Here is a 24,657-nt window from a genome sequence, read left to right on the forward strand (position 1 = left end):
TGTGGGTCAGTGGTTCATTCCCAGGTTTTCAGATTCTTTCTTCACACGTTATAGTGGCCACCATGTATGGCCTATCTTGTGCTAAAAAATGGCTTTAAACCACATAACAAATTAGTACGCACTAATTTTCAAGTTTGGTAGAATTTCCACAATCACATTCTTGATGCAAAAAACGACTAGATTGTGGACAACTAATGTTATTGTGCAGAAACCAAATTGGCAATAGTTTAATTTTGTTGGCTTAATATAATTTGTTAGCAAATGGCAGCCAATATACCTGGTGGAAGAATGTGGGAAAATCCACAAAGAACTGTCGACCCACAGGAAGTTACTGTTAAGCTTTCTTACATAACCACATTGGGCGAGCCAGAGACTTGAACTCCTATGGACTGGGCCATATGTCGAAGTGACCCATAAAGGTGAGCACCTTGTACAACTTGGCCTCCTGGGTAACAGAGATGGACAACATCAAAACTTAATGATCTGCCATATGGCAGGCAAATAAACAAGGGTCCCTTCAAGGGATTGACTCTTTCTTTATAACTGCTAAAATGTTGAAACCAGCACCGATATTTATTGAAAGAATTTTTTTCTCTTCAAAATTATAGTGGCAGCAATACTGGCTTTAATATGGGCATCATTTTCATTTAGGACAAACTAGAAGCGAGAACTTTTAACAAGAAGCCCATGTTGATAAGCTATCCATTCAGAAACTACTTAAAGTGAAAACCTAATTTGATATGACCAATCATTCAGGAAGAGTAAAATTAAAAAAATTTTAAAACTGGCCACTGTGACAGCTACATTGGATGCCTGAACTGAACTGAACCATTTTCATGATGTACTAACCATTCTGCATAAAAACTTTGTAAAAGAATTAGGAGAAAGTGTGACAAGATTTAAGATGGTTGCCACAGAAGCCATATTGGATGTCAGGTTGGCACTATTTCATTTAGGACCAACATCATAGGAAATCTGGCAGTAAAACCTCATCTTCACAAGACCATCAATTCTGTTCGTGTAATGATAAGATTTTCAAGCTGGATGTTGTGACAACCATATTGGATTTACATACAATATCATGTTCATATGAGGAACTAGACCTCAAGATGAATGTGTATGAAGCACCAAGGCAAATCTCCCAGAAGCTAGGAGCTGTAGTGATAACAAACTTGCGTGTATGGAGAGATGGAAGATGGACAACAGGCCATCACACCAGCCCTTTTGGTCTGAGACCATTTGAGCTGGTTTGTGCCTTCTGACCTTGGCCACACCCCTTAACCAAATGAACAGTCCTAAACGGAAACAGTGAAAGTATGATTTAATTTAATCAGCAACTATTTCTGTAAAAATGATGATGATAAAATACCACATATTTTTGTATCTCCTGGAAAAATTGTACTGCAAATGCAACTGAAACTCTTAATTGCCAATCAATTTCCCATATTGTCATGTGAATAATTTGATACGCCAAGGCTATGTTAGCCAATGATCACAGAAAAGTGTTGAATTCAGACCTGGGTACCCAAAAATCATTGCATCATTTTGACTCTAAAAACCACAAAAATAAGTTGATTTCTTATCCATAACTGCTTGTAACATTCAAAATCCCATCAACTTCTTGCAAAAGCTTTTGGCAAATTTCAATAAAAGATGATTAGACAAGCCTTTTGTTTTGGCACCACACCTGGATCTCTTTTGGGAATGTTGCACTGAACATCAGGGTCTGTCGCTGCCCCTTCTTTGGCATGGCATCCTTTTCCACAATACGACGGATCTGGGGTTCAAATCCCATGTCCAACATGCGGTCTGCCTCATCCAAGACCAGATACCTGAATGCAATAATAATGGCATGTTAGTCATTTAAAAAACATAGCTTTAAGCAATGGTGCATGACAAAGCACCGCACTATAATATACTCAGCAGGGTCATGAAGAAGATTGTCATTCAGGAGCTGCAACACATCCATGTGGAATTCTGGAAATCCAAGTTATTCAAGATCTCATCAATATAACAGTTTGCAATAACTCTGGTCAAAATGCGATATTCCTTTGTAAAGATGTGTTGCAGAAAGCAAGGTTAGGAGGATTTCATCCACATAATCATTATAGTAAAATAATAAATGCTGTAAGGATTGCAATAATCCCTTGTGTACAGGAAGCACACACGAAAGAAACTGCAAATTGCACGTAGTCAAGGTTTAGATTACAGGATTTTTTTTTTAAAAAAATATGTATTTGCTTCTGCATTTGAAATTATTTTGTCTCGGACTACCAGTAGAATATACCTCCCAGTCGTGCTTAAACACAATCTCACATTTTAGGAACTTATTTAATAACATTTTTGTTTTATTTACCAAATTCAATTTTTAACAAAAATATAATCAATCATGGAATGACTTCACATGTTGTTTGCAACATACCCCATGATGGATTTAGTATTTTTTATATTTACATATTTCACATGCTTTTTTTTATTTCAAAGGAGATGAAGCAGTTCTACACATCTGGATGTCCACCACCTTTCTGCACATCCTGCATTTTGGCAGAAGTGATACTTTTGTCCCCTTGATTCCAGTCTTTGAATGCATCATGGATCCAAGAATTTTGGAAATTACATTTCCCTCCAGGCCTATATCTTACCATGATGCCAAACAAAAAAAAAAATGAAATCTTTCTACAGGTTTATGAAAACTTTTCAATGGATTGTAATTTTCTTCTGCTTAAAACAACATGCTTGCACAGACTAGAAACAAAACTATATTATGCTGAAAATGACCAAAATTAACTGAAATAGCTGAAACCAATCCATTTTTTAAAAAGGTATTTCCTTGGTTAACTGCCAATTTTATGGAGTTGCCAGGATGGGAAAGATGATTTACAAATTCCAGGGTTTTCTTCGTGAATATTACAATCAAGTAGAAAGATAAGGAGTTGTCAAAATTCTAGCAAAATATCAATTATTACCTGATAGGAGTAATTATACAAGTCTGGAGATTAAACATTTTTCTACGACAACTCTCACAAACTCTCAGATAAAAATAACTCATGCATGCTTTTAGGCCATCTAAATTAGTAAATCTGCCAAGTCCATGTTCATGGGGCTATTCCATAGAGCACAAACTGGTCATGTCCATTAACTCGTTGCTAAATTTTTACCTGCATAATTAAGTCTAATACTGGCCATTATTGGCACGGTCACTCAAGTGAACCTAATTAAAACTGGTCAAAAACTTAGATTTTCATGGCATCGAAATAACTGACACTTGCAGTTTTCCCCCTAAAATGCACTTTGGCAATGATGACAATCACTAGACATAGTCCAGTGTAATCAGCGATTAAAACATTTCAATAGAAACTGTAATCAAAGATTTTGCTTACCTGACATAGTCCAGTCCAACTTTACCCCTTTCCATCATATCCACCAGGCGTCCTGGGGTGGCCACAAGCAGGTGGCAGCCACGATCCAGATCCCTTATCTGTGAGCTGATATCTGCACCACCGTATACAACACATGGTCGTACTTTAGAGCGGTACGCAAATTTGCGTGCCTCATCATAAATCTGGGAGGCCAGTTCACGTGTTGGAGCAAGGACCACAGCTAGAGGAAACTGTTTCCTGCGTCCATATTTCTGAACCTGCAGAACAAATTTCTTACACTTAACAACCTAGATATACTTTGGGAGTATTAAAAAAATCTGCTCATGTATTAAATGTGTAATACTGGAACACGACAAGTCACCAAATGTAACTACATGGTTCTTGTGCATCGACTATGGGTATGAAATGTTAGTCTCAAGAAATCATACATTAATGATACCAAAGCTATTGCCAATGAATGTATCACAGGGCCAGCCAGCTACAAATTCCTCAAAAGGGACATAAACAGATGAACTTGACTTGGGAACCATGCCAGAAGAATGTGCATCACAAGGCCATAGCTGCTCCAAATCATGACATGAAGAGTTAGAAATCAAACTCATTCCAAGAACTTGAAAATACAGAACTGCATGTGAAATCCAACAATCTTGGTAAAGCAATGCTGCAGACACTAAAGACAGGTGAGCTAAGTCATAACTATTCTAAATGCTGGAAATTAAATTCATTTCAGGGTCTTGTCAAAGCTGAACACCAAATGTGGTTAAAAATCCAACAATGGTATAGTTGGAATTGTGTCAAAACCCAAGTGTATGTGATTAGGAAGTTTAACATAGCTTTAACAACTGTTCAGTCACATCGCTACAATGTCTGCAATGTGTCAGTTTATAGTGATGTCTAGCACTGTGGCATCATGCCACAGACATGAAGTACGTTTTCCCACCCAGTCACATTATCCTGACACCAGGCCAACCAGTCCTAACACTAATTTCTTAATGCTGAGCGCCTAGCGAGAGAGTTGTTAGTACCATTTTTACAAGTCAAAACCCAAGAAAGGAAGTCAAGAGGACAAACAACAGGGCGTGGGTTGCATGCTAAATTTAGTTCAAAACAAACAATGTCACATAAACCAAATTTAAGCGGATGTAGAAATCTGAGGCCATAACTCCTCTAATCATTTTGTGGCTCATGGAAAATAAAAAAGATCTCAACAGAAAGTTTAAATTGCAATTTGCTTGAAATCCAACAATCCTTGGTAAAATAATGCAATGTTCCTCATAGATCACATCCTCTCTGAACATATCGCTGCCATAAGACTTTTGACCCATGGGTCATCTAAACCTTAATATATCATCACTGCACATTAGTACACAAACATGTTTACTGGATGCTTCCTTTCTGCTCTAATCATTGAATGAAATGCACTCAATACCAAGGATAAATGAACCTGACTATGAATGGCAAATCAGATGCACTTCATTGTGACATAATTGGTATACTGTAATGTATGCCACAAGCACAAAATTGAATTCAGTGGTCAAAATCTTCATACTGATAAATTTTATTATCGTCTTTTAACCTGCTCATTTAATCCAATCTAATCAGATTTGTATCAATGTGTGAATTCCGAACAAATTACGATATATTTTACATTCAGCTTGAAAAAAATAAATGAAGAAATGTGTGTGAATATGTATGTCTGAATACAGACCTAAACTGGGCAGATGGTCCAGACTAATAATACTACATGCCCTTTTCTCATAAATGGCATGATATAAAGCCAGAACGACACATGAACCATTGGAGAGAATACAAATGTTTGCAACAATTACTCACACCAATCAAATCTGTTTTAAGCATATTTCAACGAGAAATAAATAGGTTACTATTCTGTTTATTAACAGTACCTGTCACACTAATCTTAGGTTGCTGTTGTTCTAGGGTTTAACGCCATTTTTCAGCACAAGATAGGCTATACATGGTGGCCAGTATTAATGGTAGAGGAAGAGCCCTGGTAAGAACCACCGACCCACGAGAAGCTACTGGCAGGCTTTCCCACATACCCACACTAGCCAAGCCTTGGACTCGAACCCACGCAGACAGAGGTGAGATGGCAGTGACTTGGAACGGTGAGCACTTTAGACCACTCGGCTACTCGGGGCCCCCTTAATCTTAGGTATAATACCTGGGATTCACTGTATGAAATACACTTACCTGTGCACTGTCTTCATCAGCTGGTCCAATCTCATATACCTGGTTTAGAATTGGTACTAAGAAGGCAGCGGTCTTCCCAGATCCTGGATAAAAGACAGAAAGGAAATGCTAATGATGGCTGTAGATAGATGACAAGGGGAGACAATCCAGGTTCTCCATTATAGAACTGCCAAGTTAAATTTGTAAAAACGTAATGTAATGACCAGAAGGGCATGACCTTCAGTAAAGTACTGGGATGGGAAAATTTAATTTATTTTTCCTATTGGCACACAGGACAAATAAAAATAAATTACAAACAGGAAAAACAAAACCAAGTCCCTTGAAGGAACTGATGCTCTACTGGACACAGAATTTCCATCATCTCAAGAAAGACCATTTCCTTCTTTTAACTGCAAGGAGCTGAAACTATTTCCCATATTCTTCATTGATAACAAGGTTTTTCAAATTAGCCACTGTTGTAGACATGTTTAATTTCAGATTCACACCATTTTAAGTAAGGACAAATTAGACATCATTAGAAGTCTTTTGGTCAAAACTCCATGTCATAATGATCATCCATTCCAGGGGAGTATAGGCAAAAATACTTTTACAACAGTCATTACAAACCATACTGGATATATGAATGGCACCAATGTGATTTAGGACCAACTAGGTATCATAAGAAGTCTACCTGTGAAAGACTTGTGCTAAAAGAGCCATTTGGAAAAGACATTGCAGATCCTGAAGATAGTTAAATGGTGGCTATATGCAGGATTAGTCATTTTCATTCAGGATCAAGTAGGCACCAAAAGAACTTTGGATGAAAACCTCATGTCAAAACCACTTTTCCCTTTACGAGTTACTAAAATAAGCTTTTCATGATTGCCACCAGAATTCTGATCAGCACCATTTTAATTTCAGATTAACAAAACATTAAAAGTCTTACAGTGAAAACACTAAGATAATGTTACCATTTATTCAGGAGGAACAGTGATAACAGATTTGTTTACATAGTTGCTGTAGCAGCCATATTGGACATCAGAATGGCACCATTTTCATTTAGGACCAAGCAGACTTCATAAGGTCTTTTAGTGAAAAACATGTTGATATGACCATTTATTCAGAAGTTACAGTAACAATATTTTCAAGCTAGTCACTTAGGACCAACTAAACATTGGGATGAATAAGTGTGTAAAGTTTCACCACAAACACCCAAGTAGTTTAAAAGGATCATCAGCAATAACACACTCATGCTAACAGAAGGAAAACAGATTACAAACAGACCATCCCATAAGATCTTTTGGTGTTTGACCAGTTAAGCCATAAAAAAAACAATCAGGCATCAGGACACATGGTCCTTAAATAGGTGCCAACCAAGCTCTTTGGTGTAAAACAGTAGGGACAATAATCTTGAAGTAGAAACTTAAACCAGTTAGTTACTTGCTTCTGTGACAAGGGTATAATGCTCATCAAGATGCATCTCCGTTTAAAGTTTCGTAAATCTAAGCAGTTGTTAACAGTATATACACTTGGTCAAAAAACACTATCTGGTCAAGAACTAAATGCCAAAACTTTTCCAAAGCCAGTAAAATGTGAAATTTATGTCACCGACCTTCTGTTGTACGAGTGTGGTACTAAAAGAAATGCTGACAAACATTCAGTTTGATAATTATAACAAAAAGCACTTAAGAAACTAACTTGAACAAAACAATTAACCAAATATCGTGAACCATATGGGGCACTGACCTATTTTTGTGAGAATGTTCTAGTACTCTTTTAAGATGCATCCCTCAACAAATTTCAGGAGTCCAGGTATAATAAAATGTATAGTGCACAAAACTGAACCAAGAATGCACAACAAATATACGCATGCACAAAAGCACGCAATATTATGTCATTTTTTAATCTATTTTGTATGATATACACAACAAAATATTAAACAGAAAGTGATAGATTATGTTCAGTTTTTTGTTTTATATTCTCTCATAAAAGTTCTTGGAATTCAGCAAATACATGAGCTTTCCAAAGTAAAACGAACTGTCAATGTAACCTCCCAAATTCAAAGATTGTCTAAACTATGTCTGAAATTAATTCCTTTAAAAATGGCAATATCTGATGCAGGATAATCATTCATTCTGAAAAATTACAGAAGCATAATGCCACGATACTTTCTGCAAATTTTGCTGAAATTGGCAGATACTGACAAAATATACATGGATGCAAACCCTCAAGTTCTTTCAGCCTCATGGCCAGGTGTGAGAACAAAAGTTTTAAAATTTAATAAGTTATTTCCTCTATTTCATCACTGCAATAACAAAAAGCTTAAGAATCCAATAGAATCTTTCAAACTGCATGCATACATGGAGATCATATCTACAATAGCTAACAACAAGCTACCACAGTAAAACAAGTGAGTTTTGTCTTGCATTCAGCTAAAAGAAAAAGAAAAAAATTTGTTTGTAGAAAAGTCACCAGCCTTCAATGACAAGTTTACTTGGAAACAAGTGACAAGAAAAATGTTTTACCAGTCTGTGCACAGGCCATAACATCCCTCTTTGCAGAAATGATGGGAATGGCATACTTCTGGACTGGAGTTGGTTTTTCATAGCGGCTCAATTCTATGTTGTTACGGATAATTTCACCAAGATTACATTCTGAGAACTGAAAACAAATTTAAACCACCTCAAATTATGGAAAACGTTAGTCTTGAAATACACATCAACACAAGTAGGTTATTCAGTGCCAAGGCACCTGAAGTGAAGTGCCCTGCCAATGGAAACCATAGTAACCTGGACTGATGCTGAAAGGATTCTAGCCTACACCCTTTTCAGCAGACAGTTTGTCATTCTATCACAGATCCCCAGATAATATCTAAGTTGTTGGGATTTTTTTTAGCAGCTTTAACAATTTTAGTCAAATTCCTATGGTATCCACTGTGTGGCAGTTTATAGTGATGTCTAACATGGGGCACCAAGCTGCACATGATAATATCTAGAAACTTTATTCTCAAATTTACTTTCATATTCAATATAGATACAAGGCAAACAATTCATTAATCAGGCAACATCGTCAATGATTTAGGGCTATGGTACTCTGATTACTCAAATGAAAATAATTTTTAAAAAATCTGAATTATATCTACAAGCAACTACTACACATCAAAATGTACCTTGCCTGGGCCAGAAGTATATTTTACAAGAACAGCCATTAGGCAACACTGAAAAATTATTCCAATATTATTAAAGGGAAAGAAAGTAAAAGAAAGTGAGAAGAAAAAAAGCAGTGGATTCTACAGGTAATGCCATATTATCCTCTCATCATCTTGTTAGTTTTAACAAATGTCCAGTCAAAATTTACACTATACTCTGGTATCGATTGACCTGCATAAAATAACATTTACTTACAATTATTAATGTTCCAGTGAGCAAGGACTGGCTTTAAGAGCTATCTTTGGATACATTCTTGAATTTTTTACCCCACAATTTTAAGAAGCCTTGCTCAAATACTTTCCTAAAACTAATCTGTTCACAAAGCACTTCTGGATGCATTTCCACAATTCGGTAAGTCATGTGTGTGTGTGTGTGTGTGTGTAAGCACAAGATCTGATTGGCTGCCGAGATATAACTGTCGTAACTTCCAAAGGACTATAGTGCTTGCCATTGCCCTAATAAAACCACAATGAACAAATGGTCGTATTATTACAGCTGTTCCTTCAATATGAACAACCAGTGTTTTGGATGCACATTGCAATGATGCAACGTTATCCAAGTTAGTAACCATGAAATGTATAGATTACAAAATACACTTGACAGAGTTTGTACTTCCATTTAAACTCCAGCTTTAAAACTAGGGATCAGCAGTGTTATTTCCACACCTTTTCCACTTTATTGTGGTTTATAGAGTATGGAGAACAGTTAACCCTTTATCTACTACAGCTGTTGTGCAGTCTCACTACTGCTGAGTGCTATCATATCAGTTACTGAGACTAGTGAGGATGGTTGCTAGGCTGAATACTAGAGCATCATCATGTCTGACTACAGAAACTGACAATAAAAACATGGTTACATTTATATTCATTCTTTCATTATTTTTTGGAGGATTTCAGTGAAATAAAAAAAACAGCTTACCGTGTATGGTTTTTCATATATTTTTTGACTACATATACTCCTACATCCCATCATACAAGAAATCCCAGTCATATAAACTGTATTGAATCACACAAAATAAATCCAATATTTAAATATGTACATATAGAAACATGAATGAAATCCACACTCTAATTAAAAAGATGAGAGTGGTACCTCTCAAAACAGTCATTATCCACACATAAATGTACTTGGCATTGTTTGCATCCTATGGAAACTTCATGTCTCCTCCCTTCTCTAACACACATCTTGCATCTCCCATGTTTTGGGAACCATCCTGGCCAGTGCATTAAACTTTCAGCATCAACAATGGACACAGCTTTTCTTTCCTACTTCCCTGAAAGCCAGCAAGTTCATTCTAAATTCAAGCTGTGTTCTTTTCTTTTCCGGACTTGGTTTTGATCTGGTGGTTTGGTGACCAAAAAAGATAATTCCACCATTTCTTAGCTTTACGACAGGAAATGTATCGCATTCTGTTTTGGTCTGCAATATCCACTCTCCCTTTGTTTTTGGAATACTCATCTGCAACTTTTGGGCAAGTTACTTCTTTTTGTCTGCCGGTTTTTTTTTTCTTCAGGTTACACTGTACAGCTGTGTGGGATCCTCGTTATATAAAATATGGCAACACAGACCAGTCTCTTTTTGCATAATTTTCATATCCCCCCTGGCTTTTTAAAAGGTTCTGGCATTTCTTTCCTATTTCCTCGGACAGTACCACAACAGAAGAGTCCATATCGACGTAAATCTTCAAAATCACTTACATCGGGTGTTGAAACCAGATTAATATCAATATCCGATCCATTTTTTATGAATGCTCCATTAAATTCTTCAATATCGATCACACTGAACCCTTCAAAGTTGCTATTGTCTGAATCAGAATCCATTTGTTTATATCAACTACACGTGTTTCGTCAAGTGCAGAAAACCACTCAAAGTGTCTAACTTTAACCTCTCAGCTTTCAAACTTGTATCAAAATGTGGAGTAACCAGTCCTCTCACTGATTATGATAATCAAAAATATGTAAACTTCTGTACTTTCAACCAATCAACGTTTAGTTAACATAGCGGTCACATCCGCATAGATGAGACACTGGGGTAGTAAACTTATCGGCAACGCATATATATGCGTCAGTGGGGTTCAGGAGCTATTTACTGGAGACGCTTAGTTGCGACAGTTGTAGCTAAAGGGTTAAGAAAGCATTTTCACCAAATCTCTTGGAACAAATATCCCAATACCAACTGTACTACCCACTTCTGTAATGCTCCACTTGCAGCTACTTCTTCATTATTAATTTACAATGTTAACAGGATGGTTCAGAAAAAAGACCTTCTAATGAACATCTAGGAAATGTATTGGGGCTAGGGGCTTTTCCTCTGGAGCTACAAATTCAGACATGCCAACCCCAAGAACACTCTCCCAGTAAGGTAGTTAATTTTTGTCCACAATTCTGACAATTCATCAGTAAGGTGCGACACAAAAAGCAATTACTGCTGTTGTAAAGTTGTCAAACATGTATTTAAAAAGTTCAGTATCTGAAACTGATGCAACAACAATAAACATATTCAACTGAAAAGTTTCTAAAGTACATGTAGACCTTATTTACCTCAAGACATACTCAAATCAATACATGACCAATAAATGTAATTGCTGCACTTCCTGCTTTTATTCACAAGAGTCTAGCTTTTTGTTCTTCTGTGCTGATCAATGAAACAGGAGCTAGTTATAATTCTGTAGTTTTTAAATATAATTACATTGTTTAAATACACAACGAACGTTTTAGTGTCAGATATAATGTGAACCAGAAGCATTGGAACCTTAATTGTCAAAAATCATGTTGAAGGTTTTATGTCATCAGACATAATTTGAGCATATATGCCAAGGTGTTTATTGTTGGTATATCAGTGCTTTCATCTACAATTTGTCACAAATGTCGAATTTTGCATGTCATGTACATGAATATCCTCAACGTTTGATAGGCGCTCCAGTAACTCTGAAAAGGTAGTAGCTGAGTCATATTGATTGGCAGAATTCTTCAAAATGCCAATGGCATCAATTTCTTCTGTTGTTAAATAGTGTATTAAATTATGAAGAGACCTGCATTTAAAAAAAAGGATGTCTTCTACACTCAGCCAATGTACAGACTTAAGCTGCACTTTCACTGCTGTCTTGTTTGGAAGAATGTTTTTGTAACCTTGCATTCAAATCCGCCTGGTATTGTGGACCTTCAATCAGCAGTTTGTGTTCTGGCAACCCAGCATGCCTTGACAGTGTAATGTTCTGAAAGTTAATTGGTTTTTTTGCACATTTGGTCACGGTGGCTTATTTAGCCTCTGTACATATATGGCAAAATATATAGGCGTCTTAACTGTCACATTCTTCAATAGGCTTAACTTCTTTTTGAAAACCTTGCCACTGCGTTTTCAACCATTGCTGCACAAACTATGTTCAATCTTAAGAGTAAGTGTTACATCATCTTTGGATGATAAAGGCTTCAGTGGTTTGATAACAATACAGTCAGAGGTCTCGGAAATGCTCAATCACAGGTATTTAGATGAATCAGGTATACTCGAGTCCTCCGTATGCACACATTTGCTGGACAGCAAATTCAAGGACTTGCCAGTCCTGCTTCAACCACCTGCCAAGTGGGAAAATGTGTTGCTCAAATGATTATATTAGCTGTGCTGATATTAACAATGAGAAAATTCAGTGGTTAAAAGACCCCCATATGCACATGTTGTCATTGTAAGAGTACATCTGAAGAACATGACCCAATAGTTTGGTGCCAAGTTCAAAGACTTGACTAGCTGCAGAGTGGTGGGAAAATGTACTGATATCTACAATTCAGATGCAGAAAGACCCAGTGATGTATGTTTGTCTAAGAGCATATCAAATGAACAACTTTCCCCGATGTCAAGACATGTTGAGAGTTTGACAAAATGCTGTTTGAGAATTTGGATAATTATTTTGGGGCTAATAGACGAAGATTTTAATGAGATTCAAGAGAGTGCTAGAACTGATATTTCACATGGAACACTGTGTAATGTTTAGCTTAGTGCATGGAGTAAGACATTTCCTTGGCCTGATATAATTCACTCTTACCTTAATGGACAAACAAGAATTATGTCAGTGGTGTAAAGAAGTTAGAAAATTAAACTCAATGGCAGCCACTGGTTCTACTCATCTGCCCAATATGCTTCTGGTAGGGGGCTGCAACTTTTGCTGGTGGTAAGTTCTGGACACCAAGCTTTAAAATCCTACTGAGACCTCTACTATAATTATCGGTCAATCATACATGCAGTCCAATAGATAATTTTGTTTGTTTTGGATCTATTTTAATTTTTTACTGCCTTGGATGCCATTTTTCAATCGAATCCTGACAGTATATTGGAAAAACGAAAGGCATAAAATTTAGTGAATGGAAATTGTTGCTTTATTGCACGACAAAAATGCTCATAAATTAATAGTTTCTCGTGAGAATCACTTTAAAATCCCGTTTATTCTCCACCTCTTTCTTGGGTATGGTGCTTATAATGTTCTAACATCCTGTTGCTACAAATGATGTGACAGTTACATAAGGTCTGCTCCGGGCTCCACACTCAGTTATAACCCTAAGTGTTATGACATTAGCATAAGAAACTGATGTGTGTATGTTTTCTGTTTGGAAGAGTTGTAATGTAGCCATTAAAGTAGTTAGAGCAAACCTCACTTTTGTGATTTATCTACTGGTGACGATTTTTTAAAAGACCAAACCATTTTTTCTTTGTTAATGAGTAAAACATTTGGATGCGTTAATTTAAGTACTGTAATCTATTTTTGTGTCAAATCGAAAACATATACGTATTTGACAAATGATGCATGGGTAGATAAAACACTGGTATGTACATGTGCTATTCAAAAACAAATTACATTTGTCCCCCTTTTCCTGAAGTATTTGCAAAACTTCTGTTTCAAATAAGATTAAATACTTTAAAATACTTGATACAGGGTAAACTGCAACAATGGGATATAGTTTTAATAACATTGTGATTAGCACTTAACAGGATAAATGTTATTCCTAAATTAAGCAGATTGAGAAATGGGGAATTTGCATATGGCATAAAAACATTAATCGCTACAGCGATTCGTGAGGGTTGACAGGTCTGCCAATGCCCATTTTAAACATTTCTACAATTCAACAATGTGCAATATCTTGGAAGACCCTACAGCAGACACAAGTTATCTGTGAGACAACCATATTTACCTGTATGCCAGTGTTTGTCTTATACAGGGGATAAAACTCGCAGTGATCTCATTTTGGGTGTAATTAATCAAGTTTCAGAGAAACTGAGCCAACTGCAAAAACCAAGTAGACGCACATGCCAACGTCAGAAAAGTGATACCTGTGCTTTGCACAGGAGATAAAACCATTCAACAAAATGTTACATGCAGATACAGTGGTTCCCCTCTTGAACGGCCCCCTGACCAGCGACCAGAGTCCATTGGCACCGACGAGCTTATGTTCAAAAGTACCCCTCGCGAAAGGCCACCCGGCTAATGCGACCAGCATATTAGTGCAATAATATAAAATTTACCCATCACAAGCGGCCGCTTTTTATTGAAATATGTATCCAGAACCAGTATTTTATTCATAACGTGTGTTAAGTAATCCAATTTCTGTTTCCCGATGTCAGGTTGTCGTTACTGAAAGAAGTGTTGAGTAAAGTACATGTACAACTAAGGTTAATATTATATCATTCACGCCTCACGAGAAGCCAAATTTATTCCATAAAAAACCAGAAAGACTCAAATTTTAATCCATGCAAATAGGTAAGTACATGTAATCCAATTAGCCTTACTGCTGTGTTATCATAAGATGTCCGGTTTAGTCACTCTGATAATTGTTAAGATTACAATTATTGAACAGTAATAACAGCTGAGAAGTGGCAGTATCGATGTACAATACCCAAGTCAGCATGAAAATTGTTTGATAGCCTTTATGGCTTCACTTAGTAAGATGCTGAGCTTGTTCACTTTGATAATTAGTGGCTATTACTACTGACAATAATTGTCAAAATTACGAATCCTAACAGCTGCGAGGTCAAGTCTGCATGATGTTATTGGTACATATCATAGCCGTTTTGGCTTCTCTCACTTAGTGTAAAGAAATGTATAAAAACAATATGGTACCAGACTGCAACTAATGAATCACGTGACAAGCTCACTTCCTTAAAAAACACATGGCAATTTGTTTAGATGCATACAAAATTGTTTTATCAGTATTGTAGTTGGCAACATGAATAACTTAGTGCAAAAAGATCATCGAGGAAAATAGAAATTCTCAGTTTAGAAGATAAAGTTAAATTATTTCACCTTACTGAATGTGTGGTGGGGGGTTCAAGGATCCTTTCAGAAAACTGACATCGGAAAGACTCAGATGAACAATATCGTGAAAGATAATGAAACAATTCTGCAGAAGTGGGAAGGTGAAATGGACAAAGAAAAAGACTGAGCCAGGAGACGTTTGTATCCTGATTTGAATGACAAGAAAAAGCAACAATTTTGTCAGTTGAATTGGGATATAACGACTTTACCGCAAGTAACGGATGGTTACACAGATTTCAAGTGCGACACAATGTTACGTGTTCTGTCCTTAGTGGAGAATCTGCTGATGTTAATAATGAAGTTGTTGAAGATTGGAACAAAAGGCTAAACGATATATGCAGGGAATATGACAGCAAGGATATTTTTAATTGTGACGAGACTGGTACCAACAAAGTGACAGATGATGTGATCTGTAACATAATTATAAAGTTTTAAAACTATTTCACAACATGCATGTGATTTTCTTCATATGTATTTACTATTTGCATGTCATCCACCTCTAGAAAGGCCACCCTCATTATAAGGCCACTTCCCTGCTGCATTAGGGGTGGCCTTATATAAGAGGGGGACTACTGTACATTAGCTAAGCATGGGCTTTCTTGTTTGTGTATGTGTGCAAGATATCATTAAATGATTCAGGTGGAACACCAAGCTGTCATGACGGGTGCAACTTGGGATGATAAATACTCCAAGCAAGTGAATAAACTTACATCATTTATGTGTTCAGGGCAGTTCTCTCCTGTAGCTTCTACTGGAATATCCTCATACTTGTCAAAGTTGATGCCGGTGTTACTGCTACCAAACAGTTCTCTAAAACAAAACATTTTAAGCTACAATATACTGAATATAAAAGCAATGTATTTTATCCCCCTCCCCTCGTCCGTTTTAGTGGCACTTCACTTATTAGTAGTGGGGGGGGGGGGTGTTTTTGTTTTTACAATGGGCAGTATAAATTTTGTTAACTATTTTTGCAATCAAATAAAGCATTGTTATGTGTGTGTTCTCTTGGTCACATAAAGCTCATTTGAGGCTACACCAATGACCCTTTCATCTGCAACAAACTGCCAATGGATGCATGAAAATTAAAGACTATTACAGTTGATTTTATAGTGAGTGCATTGTGCACATCATAAGCTGACTTACTGAAAGACGTGCAGAAGGCAATCAATTATACTTGCCGACTGAAAGGTCTTGCTGATTCTGATTAGCTGGTCCAAAATTGGAAACACATGGTCAATGATCATGGATTGCCAATGTAAAAAAAACCAAAAAGAACACTGCAATTATTTCAAAAGAGTGTAGGTGGCAAAAATGCCAAACTAACTATGTAACATAAGATTTTGAGTGGAATCATTATTTCAATCTGATGAATATCCAATATGAAAGACTCGTGTCAAGGTAGGTTGAAAATATGCATTTCAATTTTCTTGAATCAACACTGGTCATATCTGCAAAAGCATTAAGTAAAATATTTACGTTCATGTTTTGATTTTCAAGACTAAGTGTAAAGTATGATACTTCATCGAGCTGGGCAAGCACTGTTTTGCTTTCTTTTGCACAAGGCACACATGCCATCAGAGATCATAAAGTCTTTTTTATGCAGTGAGAATATCATGTCACATTATAGGGAAGAGAAAGTAAAGACCGAACTACAATGGAAGGCTCAATCACTTTCTGAGGCCATCTGAATTCATATGATTCATTCAGAAATTCAACATTTCAAATCAAAGCCATCTTAATTGGACTTGTTTACTTTCTTCAGGGGACAGGTCTGGAGGTTAAGCATCTTGTTAATAAAACATGAAATTCCAGAAGACAAACAGTATCTCAACTTTAAAATCATGTCATACTAGTAATTGTGGTGAACTTGGCTAGCATTTTGGTAGTTAGAGGTAAGATATACCCTGTTTTGTAAACTATCAGGATGAAAGCAAGACCCTAGTACATTTCCGAACAATATACATGTGTCAAGTGAATGATACTCTCTAAAGATCAAAGAAAACTTACTGTTCAAGTCGTTCATTACGAGGCAGGGGGACATTCCAGTTCTCCTTTGTTTGTGGTTCATCCCATCGTCGATTAATGTTATCAGATCGATTATCCCAGCGACTGTTAATGTCAAAATTGGACATTGGCCGTCTCCTATCACGATCATCATCCAGCATGTCCCAGCGACTGTATGCGGTAGGTGGTCCAAGGTCATTTCCTGGAGGCATGTTAGGTTGGCGCCCCCTGTCTCCACCAGTACTACCACCACGACTATACCGAGCGTCATTGTACCTGAAAACAATTTATTTTCTAACCGTCATTGTCTACCACTATCATGATTGATGCATTCAGTAAATGTGGAATCGGTGACTCCTAGTCTTAATTTGGCCAGACCTTAAACGTTAAGAGACAAACTTTAAATTACAGCACCCAATAACTTGTCAAACAAAAACAGTACTGTAAATGCTCAAATATAAAAATAATTAATAAAAGCTGTCTATGAAAAATGATTCACTAATACTAATACAGTCAAAAATTCCATGAAGGTAAGTATGCTTGTGCATGGCTCATAAAAGTATGAAATTTACCATAGTCCTCGTGGTTTATACAAGTTTTCAGCAACATTCTTGTATTTCAAAAATAGTTGCATTTAATTAGGAAAAAAAATCAACTTCTGAGATTGCTGTTTCAACTAATGAATGCCACACGAGCTAACATATTCAGAATAATTTGGGGTAATGGGGAGAGAGGTGCCAACTTTTCAGCATATTGGAGAAAATGCGACTGTTTTAGCTGAACTGTTCTCTGGACAATAATTTAACTGATTTCTCGACTATGTATAATACAGATTCAGTTTTCTATGTCACCATTCTGACATACAGCAGCCATAGAGTCCCAAGCTGACTACTTTCCACTCTCCTGATAAATATAATAATAACTGCTTACAGCAATGACTTAATGCATAATTAACAGTCATTTTATCAGCTCTGTGGCAATAAAGCAAACATCTATCCTCACGGACTGGCATGGCTTAATATCACTGGGCAGAACCTAGAAGCTGATATGAAATTTTCAGAAAAATGCTAGACAAGTAGTCTGGTGTTGAAAAATAATAATCCCCATTTCTGAATTACATGCAGGTCAATTCAAATACTGTAAATTACTTTCTGAAGAGCTGGACAATCACTAGAGAAATTTCTGAAAGCATCCAGAATTATAAAATGTTTTCAAAATGCGAATTATCATCATAAAGGGAAAAACATTAATATCAATAAAATATAACAATACCATAGCTGTCAACTTTCCAGGCTCACAAATAGTGAAAATAGGGATAAAAATTTGGACATGAATTAGTGAAAAATACCATGACAATAACTCCATCCACTCTGACCGTCAATACTACACTATATCAAGTTTGCAAAATAAAAATAAAACACTACATATATGCAGAAACATTTATTTATCAAGACATGATACTGAGGCAGACTCGAACTTCTTCAACTGCTTGATTGTAAATTTGTTTTCTAAACAGAGAAAATACTCTTTCACTGTCAGTGTTGCTGTGGGGAATGCACAGGAGATGCAGCACTTTTGGTTCTTCCACAGGAAAATTTAGAACGGATTTTAGAGTCTGAGAACATTTGTCATGTTTAACGTGGTCTCCAGCTGATAAAGGTAGATTGTGTTCGACAAGAAAACTCACAAATAATGCTTCAGCGTTGGTAGCCTGCAGGTCTTCACATTGTCTCTGCGATGGCACACTGAGTGCAAAAAGCATGATTAATATCAATGTTTAATGGCAGAAATGCATGTCCAGTAATACATTTCTTTTCCCTTGGTGGTGAAGACATTTTCAAGACCTTACATGCGATGCTGAACGGCAACTCAAATCAGTGTTGGTGACGCATGCACAGAACAAATTTCCGGTTAGGCCCCAGTGTCTCTCAAAAGCATTTGTAAAACTATTCTTATACATACAGATTAAAATAGGCTAAAATGCTTGCTACCAGGCCAACTGTACTAATCGGCTGTAGATCTAATAATATTGCGACCAGCAGTACCGGACTGTTTCAGCAACTGCGAATATCACGACTAGCGCTTAGCGGGAAATTTGTTATTTTATTAAAGATTTAAAATAATTGATTGGAGAAATCATTAATTTTTGGCTTGCGGCATATATCTGTGAATTGCTGAAAAAGTCGTGAAATTCACATCAAATTCATGAGGGTTGGCAGCTACGCAATACCTATATTAAACACTTCTTTATTTCCCCCAGGTTAAAAACATGTAATGTCAAAATTTGCTAATCTTCAATTTTAAATTAATCTTGTGTATCCCCTAGGGGTGCCAAACAAGAGTCAAAAATCTTCTTGGTGTCAGACTGAGTAAAAAGCAAACTATCAAAACTGGGGGTCAAATTAAAATTGTGGGGATCTCTGAAGCGAAAATGAGGGTAATGGGAAACAGATCTGCGGTAATGAAAAATGTAGAAATATTTCCCTTGCTGAGGTTTACAAGCTCTTATTTGCAATTCTGGCAAACAAGATGAGGTGTTTTAATGTAGCAAATTACTTTTATTAAATAAAACATTCCAATTGCAAACAAGCTATTGTTGAAAAATTGTTTAAAATGTAAATGAAAGAATAATCCAACAATTAATATTAACTGTGATAAACAGAATAAAGAACTTCATGCATAGTGCAGCACCTACTTGAGGTCTGGTGATCAAACTTTTTTTAAATTTCCTGCAAAGAATATACCATGTAATTTGTGGGTAATGTACAATCTTCATTCATGAAAATTTTGCCACTTTTCAGAAAATACCAAGAATCATGGAAAACATAACTAAAATAACATCAAGTGATACAATTATTGCAACCACAACAATAAAACAGAATGTAATCCAACCCAAGGAACTGAACCCCATGTCCTCCTATGTTATTGGTAACAAAGTAGCTCCAAAACAAAATTAAATGAAATGGACAATTTACCATCTGATCCACAAATTTTAGGAAATCCAGCCAACTGAAATGGAATCACAAGACTAAACCAGTATCAAAGGTTGTACCCCAGCAGGTAACAAACATAATGACTATCTAAGCAAGCCACTGAAATGGATCGTCTTAGTTCACTATCCGAAACAGGCAGGAACATGCATCATTTGAGAAATACAGGAATGGAACCAGCCTCAAAAACAGAAGAACCATACAACATTACATGCAATTTCACAAGAAACTGAAACCATGCACAAGTCTTTCAAAATGATTGAATGATACAAGAAAAGATCATTAACTGTTATTATCATTTGACTTGAAAACTGTTCATTTATGTACAAGACTATGACTAATGTATCAATATCCAAGTACTCAATTCTATCTGCCTCCTCTTGGAAGGTGGGAAATAATTTACCTCAGATGTTTGCAAGATTGTGCTTCCTCCAGTTTCTGAAAAAACCTTTGTCATCCTATTTTCCTAATTGGATCAATTTGAAATTTCAAAAGATATGGAGTGTACAAGATATTCATATCTTCAACAAAATGCACAAAGAAATAACGAAACCATGAAAAATTCCAGAGAGCATGGAAAAAAAATCAACAATGTTTCAGTACTTTCTTTCCCACTCTAAGTATGTCCCAGAAATAATGTTCTGATTTTTTAAAACAAAGTTTAAAAAACCCCCGATTTTTTAAAAATATAAAAACGTTCGACATTAAAAAGCCACATTAACTACCATCCCTGGTAACAAGGCTTTAAATTAGGTCACAGGTCAGTCATTTGGAAGAGATATAGGATATTGGGATCAGACAATTATGAAGCTTGTCAGTATCAGTGCAGTAGCACACTGGTGGGTTCTAAATTGTCATGGGCTGAAATGACAGTGTATTACGGCAGCTATGGTACAAGGACCTGAGGAGAACTCTCAATGAAAAATATTAAATATTGTTTATGTGAATCAGAATTAATTCCAACAAAACACAAGAGCTTACCTTCCTGGATTAGCCTGATTATTCCCACCGCTGTTATAACGGTCTCCAACATTACTGTAGCTGCCACGACCACCACGGTTTCCACGGTCATTATAACCACCATCACGTTCATTATAACCACCACCACTCTTATCATTGTATCCACCACTTCTATCACTGAAACCACCTCCCTGATCATTTGATCCACCCCTGCGTTCATATCCACCTCTATCACTGTAACCACCTCCACGATCACTGAAGCTACCTCTCTGGTCATTGTATCCACCTCGGCTGTTATAGCCACCTCCACTTCCACGGTTGATGTATCCACCTCTGCCTCGACCATTATATGCTGAGCCACCTCTATCATTGTATCCCCCTTGGATGTTGATGCCACCTCCCTGCCGGTCATTCTGGTACCCACCTTGAATTCCACCTAAACAGAAAGATGAAAATTATTTTGAAAGCATTGGTTTTGCAGAAATAAATACTGCATTACAAGCATAACATAGAAGACCAACAGTAAACAAGTAATGAAATATTTTTTTTCCCCCTTAATATTCAACCAATAAAACAAAAAGTACTGTAAATGATACATCAGAAGCCTGCCATGCCTTTATGAAGGCACTAGTAAGGCATAGACGACTTTAGAAATATTGATCAATGGGTTTCAGTGACGTTGATTTAGGGTAAAGATATGTGGTCTTGAACTAACGTTAGTGTGTAGAAACCTTTTTATTGTATTAGACTTAATAAAACAAGACCTTTCACAGTCATTATAGGTTCAAGTTTGATCATGGAACTTACTCCAGAACAAACATTCTGCAAATGTCTGTCCCCATTCTTTCAGTCACAATGAACTTTCAACCCCAAATTCAGCAGGCTACGTCCATACCTGTAACCAGAGTAGCACAGTTGGTAAAACAATGGCACAGGTTACATACTGGCCAGGTCAGTTTGGGTCAGCTGCCTCAGTGTGTTCTTGGTAAAGGCAATTAGCTCCAATTTTCTCAGCATTTTTTTAAAAGCCATATACCTTGTTTAAAGTTCCATTAAACCCAAGTAAAGTAACTATTTTCCATACCTCAAATGCAATTATCCACATTCATTGCTCAAGGCAAGTAGTACATGTTATATGCAAACATAAATTTTTCTTCCAAAATGAACTTGACCTTTGAGTGTCTAACCCCAATATCAACAGGCTACTTTTCTTAAGATCAATGGTCAAGAACTGAAATTTTGGCGTACAAGCGATTCTGCTCCTTTCGGCCCCAGTGACCTTCATTTACTAATCTTATTTTTTTTAAAACCAGATTGATGAGATTCTTCATTATCAGAAGTGCATGTCATCCACAAAGTTCTCTGATGAAGAACTAATGTTATTGTGAAAATGTAGGCTACTATGGCATGTCTTTGGGCAAGGTACTTTATTCCAATTGCATCAGCAGTATATAACCTAGGTAGCTGGGCTGTAAAGCACTGAAGCAAACAAACCATTCAATAACCTTAACCTCAAAATCAACAGACTAAATTATCCCAAGCTATCCAAAAAACGTTTCTTTGTTTTAGTCAGTGATCTCGACCATTGACCTTTTGATCCCAAATTGATGCTTCACCCAAAGTGCAAGCTATCCACAAAGTCTGATAACTGTGGATGGTAGAGAACTAGGTCTTTTTTATATATAAAAAACTAGATCCTTTTTTTGCCAAAACCGTGTGGCAAAAGATGAACAGAGAAAAAAAATTAGATGTATGTTACAACAAACTCAGAACGATATTCAATGACAATGTGAGTTTACTCCAGTTGATCATTTGGCACCATTAGCAAAGGAAACCAAGATTAAACTATTTTTTTCTTCTTAAATATTTAAGAAAAATAAATCAGACCAATCGTAATTAATTTGGGTAATAAAGGTATTACATGTTTAGAATAACCTTTTGATTGAATGCGGCAAAAATGTATATTCTAAGACCAGTAATTCTGGAATTTAAGAGCAAACTGTTGAAATTTCTCAAAAAATGGTTCTAAAATTTGAGAAACCTAAGTACAAAGATTCAAACAAAAACAAAACATTCAAACTTATCCAATAAATCCTTCTTAATTAACGACCTTCTCAATATTTTTATGGAAGGGGAAATATTCCCCAAAAATTGATTTCTAGAACAGACCTTGGCACCAATAAACTGTACCTTGGTTGTATCCAGACTGTGGTGGTGGTCCACTGATCACACCCCCTCCACCGATGATACCCCCTCTCTGTGGACCTCCATACCCCCCACGGTAACTATCTGCAATTACAAAAGCAATCTTGTTTCCACATTTACCCCATCTTCATTATCCAAGGATCATTAAGCCACATTTTTTGACATCGACCCTTGGTATAAGAAGCTAACCAAAACAATGCTTTAACCAGGTGCCCTATTGTAGATGTTGCTCATAACAAGTTAAATCAACTGACCAATGAAAATCATTACACCCATTAATATAGCAGCTTTTATAATGTCCTACCTCAATTTGAAACTTAAATCGATACAACTTTTTTTAAAAGAACAGATTTTTGTCATGCTTTGTTTACAAAAGCAGTTCAGATTTGTTACTACATGAATAATCTCCCGAATCAGATGCCTTCTGCTACACCAAAGCAGATAACTAATGTAATCTGGTCCATTCACAGTCCACTATCATCTTCAATAAACAATATTTGTCAACTCAGCTTGTACTGCTTTATATATAAAATATATTTTGTTCAGATTGCATTTTTTAATAAACTTTTAAACCAAGCATTTGCACGATTTTTATGTACTGTGAGGATGAAATTGTTTGATTCTAAAGAAGCATCCCATACAAAGATCAGATTTACCATGCCAATGATAATATATTTAATGACTCAATTTGTCATCTCTCTGAAGACCAGAAAATGTGTACATGCTAATGGCATGGACTGATATATGACCCTTACATTTGATTTTAGGATGTGAATGTCTATCTAAAATAAGTTAAACAGTGTATACTATACCAGATACAAAACAAACATCCCCTAAGAAAAGAAAAAATGCACCCTACTGTCTATGGTTTTTAAAAAAAATCTTTGGAACAGAAAAAAACACTCAAGAAAATATAAATGATCATTATAGTTGATTACAGAGTGATGAATTGAGTGTACATATTGCAAACAAAGTACAAGATGATCAATTTCAATTTCATTCGATTATCGCAATGTCTGAATTTTATTACCCTGGACAAACACTGAATTTTTTCATAATTAACGGAAAATGAACAGAGATCAAATCCTAAGCAAATGAATTGCTGCATTTATTTCCAGAGCAGTGTCCAGAGGGAAAAAACGAAGACTCAAATGTCAGTATGGAAGGCACTCAACAGTGAGGTTGATAATGATCGGTCAGTGGATTTTTTAATTTTTTTAATTAATATTTACTTCTCCAGCATTATATACTATAAACAAGTCTCTGCTGAGTCAAGACTAATGCACAGCTTGTTTACTTGTGTACTTGAATGATCAGACAGGCCAAGTTAGCGATCTTTGTCCTCATCGTACTCAACACAGCACATTTCTCCACATATTCTGCTGTTGCACATACCCCAAAACAATTGTTTACTAAACATG

The 24,657-nt window shown here is 36.3% G+C and overlaps 1 protein-coding gene across 3 annotated transcripts in view; it reads right to left on the reverse strand.

The window, feature by feature from the left end:
* Positions 1-24,657, reverse strand: part of LOC149800147 (ATP-dependent RNA helicase DDX3X-like) — a 56,274-nt gene that overhangs the window by 23,232 nt on the left and 8,385 nt on the right. For 2 of the 3 annotated variants that reach the window (XM_089959745.1, XM_089959743.1), the window contains exons 4-11: positions 23,222-23,320; positions 21,053-21,467; positions 17,085-17,357; positions 15,788-15,887; positions 8,096-8,231; positions 5,592-5,674; positions 3,381-3,637; positions 1,688-1,832 (exon numbers count right to left, since the gene is read on the reverse strand). In XM_089959745.1, coding sequence (XP_089815871.1) covers positions 1,688-1,832; positions 3,381-3,637; positions 5,592-5,674; positions 8,096-8,231; positions 15,788-15,887; positions 17,085-17,357; positions 21,053-21,467; positions 23,222-23,320 — 1,508 coding nt within the window. The remainder of the gene's footprint in view (positions 1-1,687; positions 1,833-3,380; positions 3,638-5,591; positions 5,675-8,095; positions 8,232-15,787; positions 15,888-17,084; positions 17,358-21,052; positions 21,468-23,221; positions 23,321-24,657) is intronic. The other variant, XM_089959746.1, reaches the window with a different exon arrangement.

This window comes from Sinohyriopsis cumingii, chromosome 5 (genome assembly GCF_028554795.1).
Source record: "Sinohyriopsis cumingii isolate HCF-2022 chromosome 5, ASM2855479v2, whole genome shotgun sequence".
Classification (NCBI taxonomy): Eukaryota; Metazoa; Mollusca; class Bivalvia; order Unionida; family Unionidae; genus Sinohyriopsis; species Sinohyriopsis cumingii.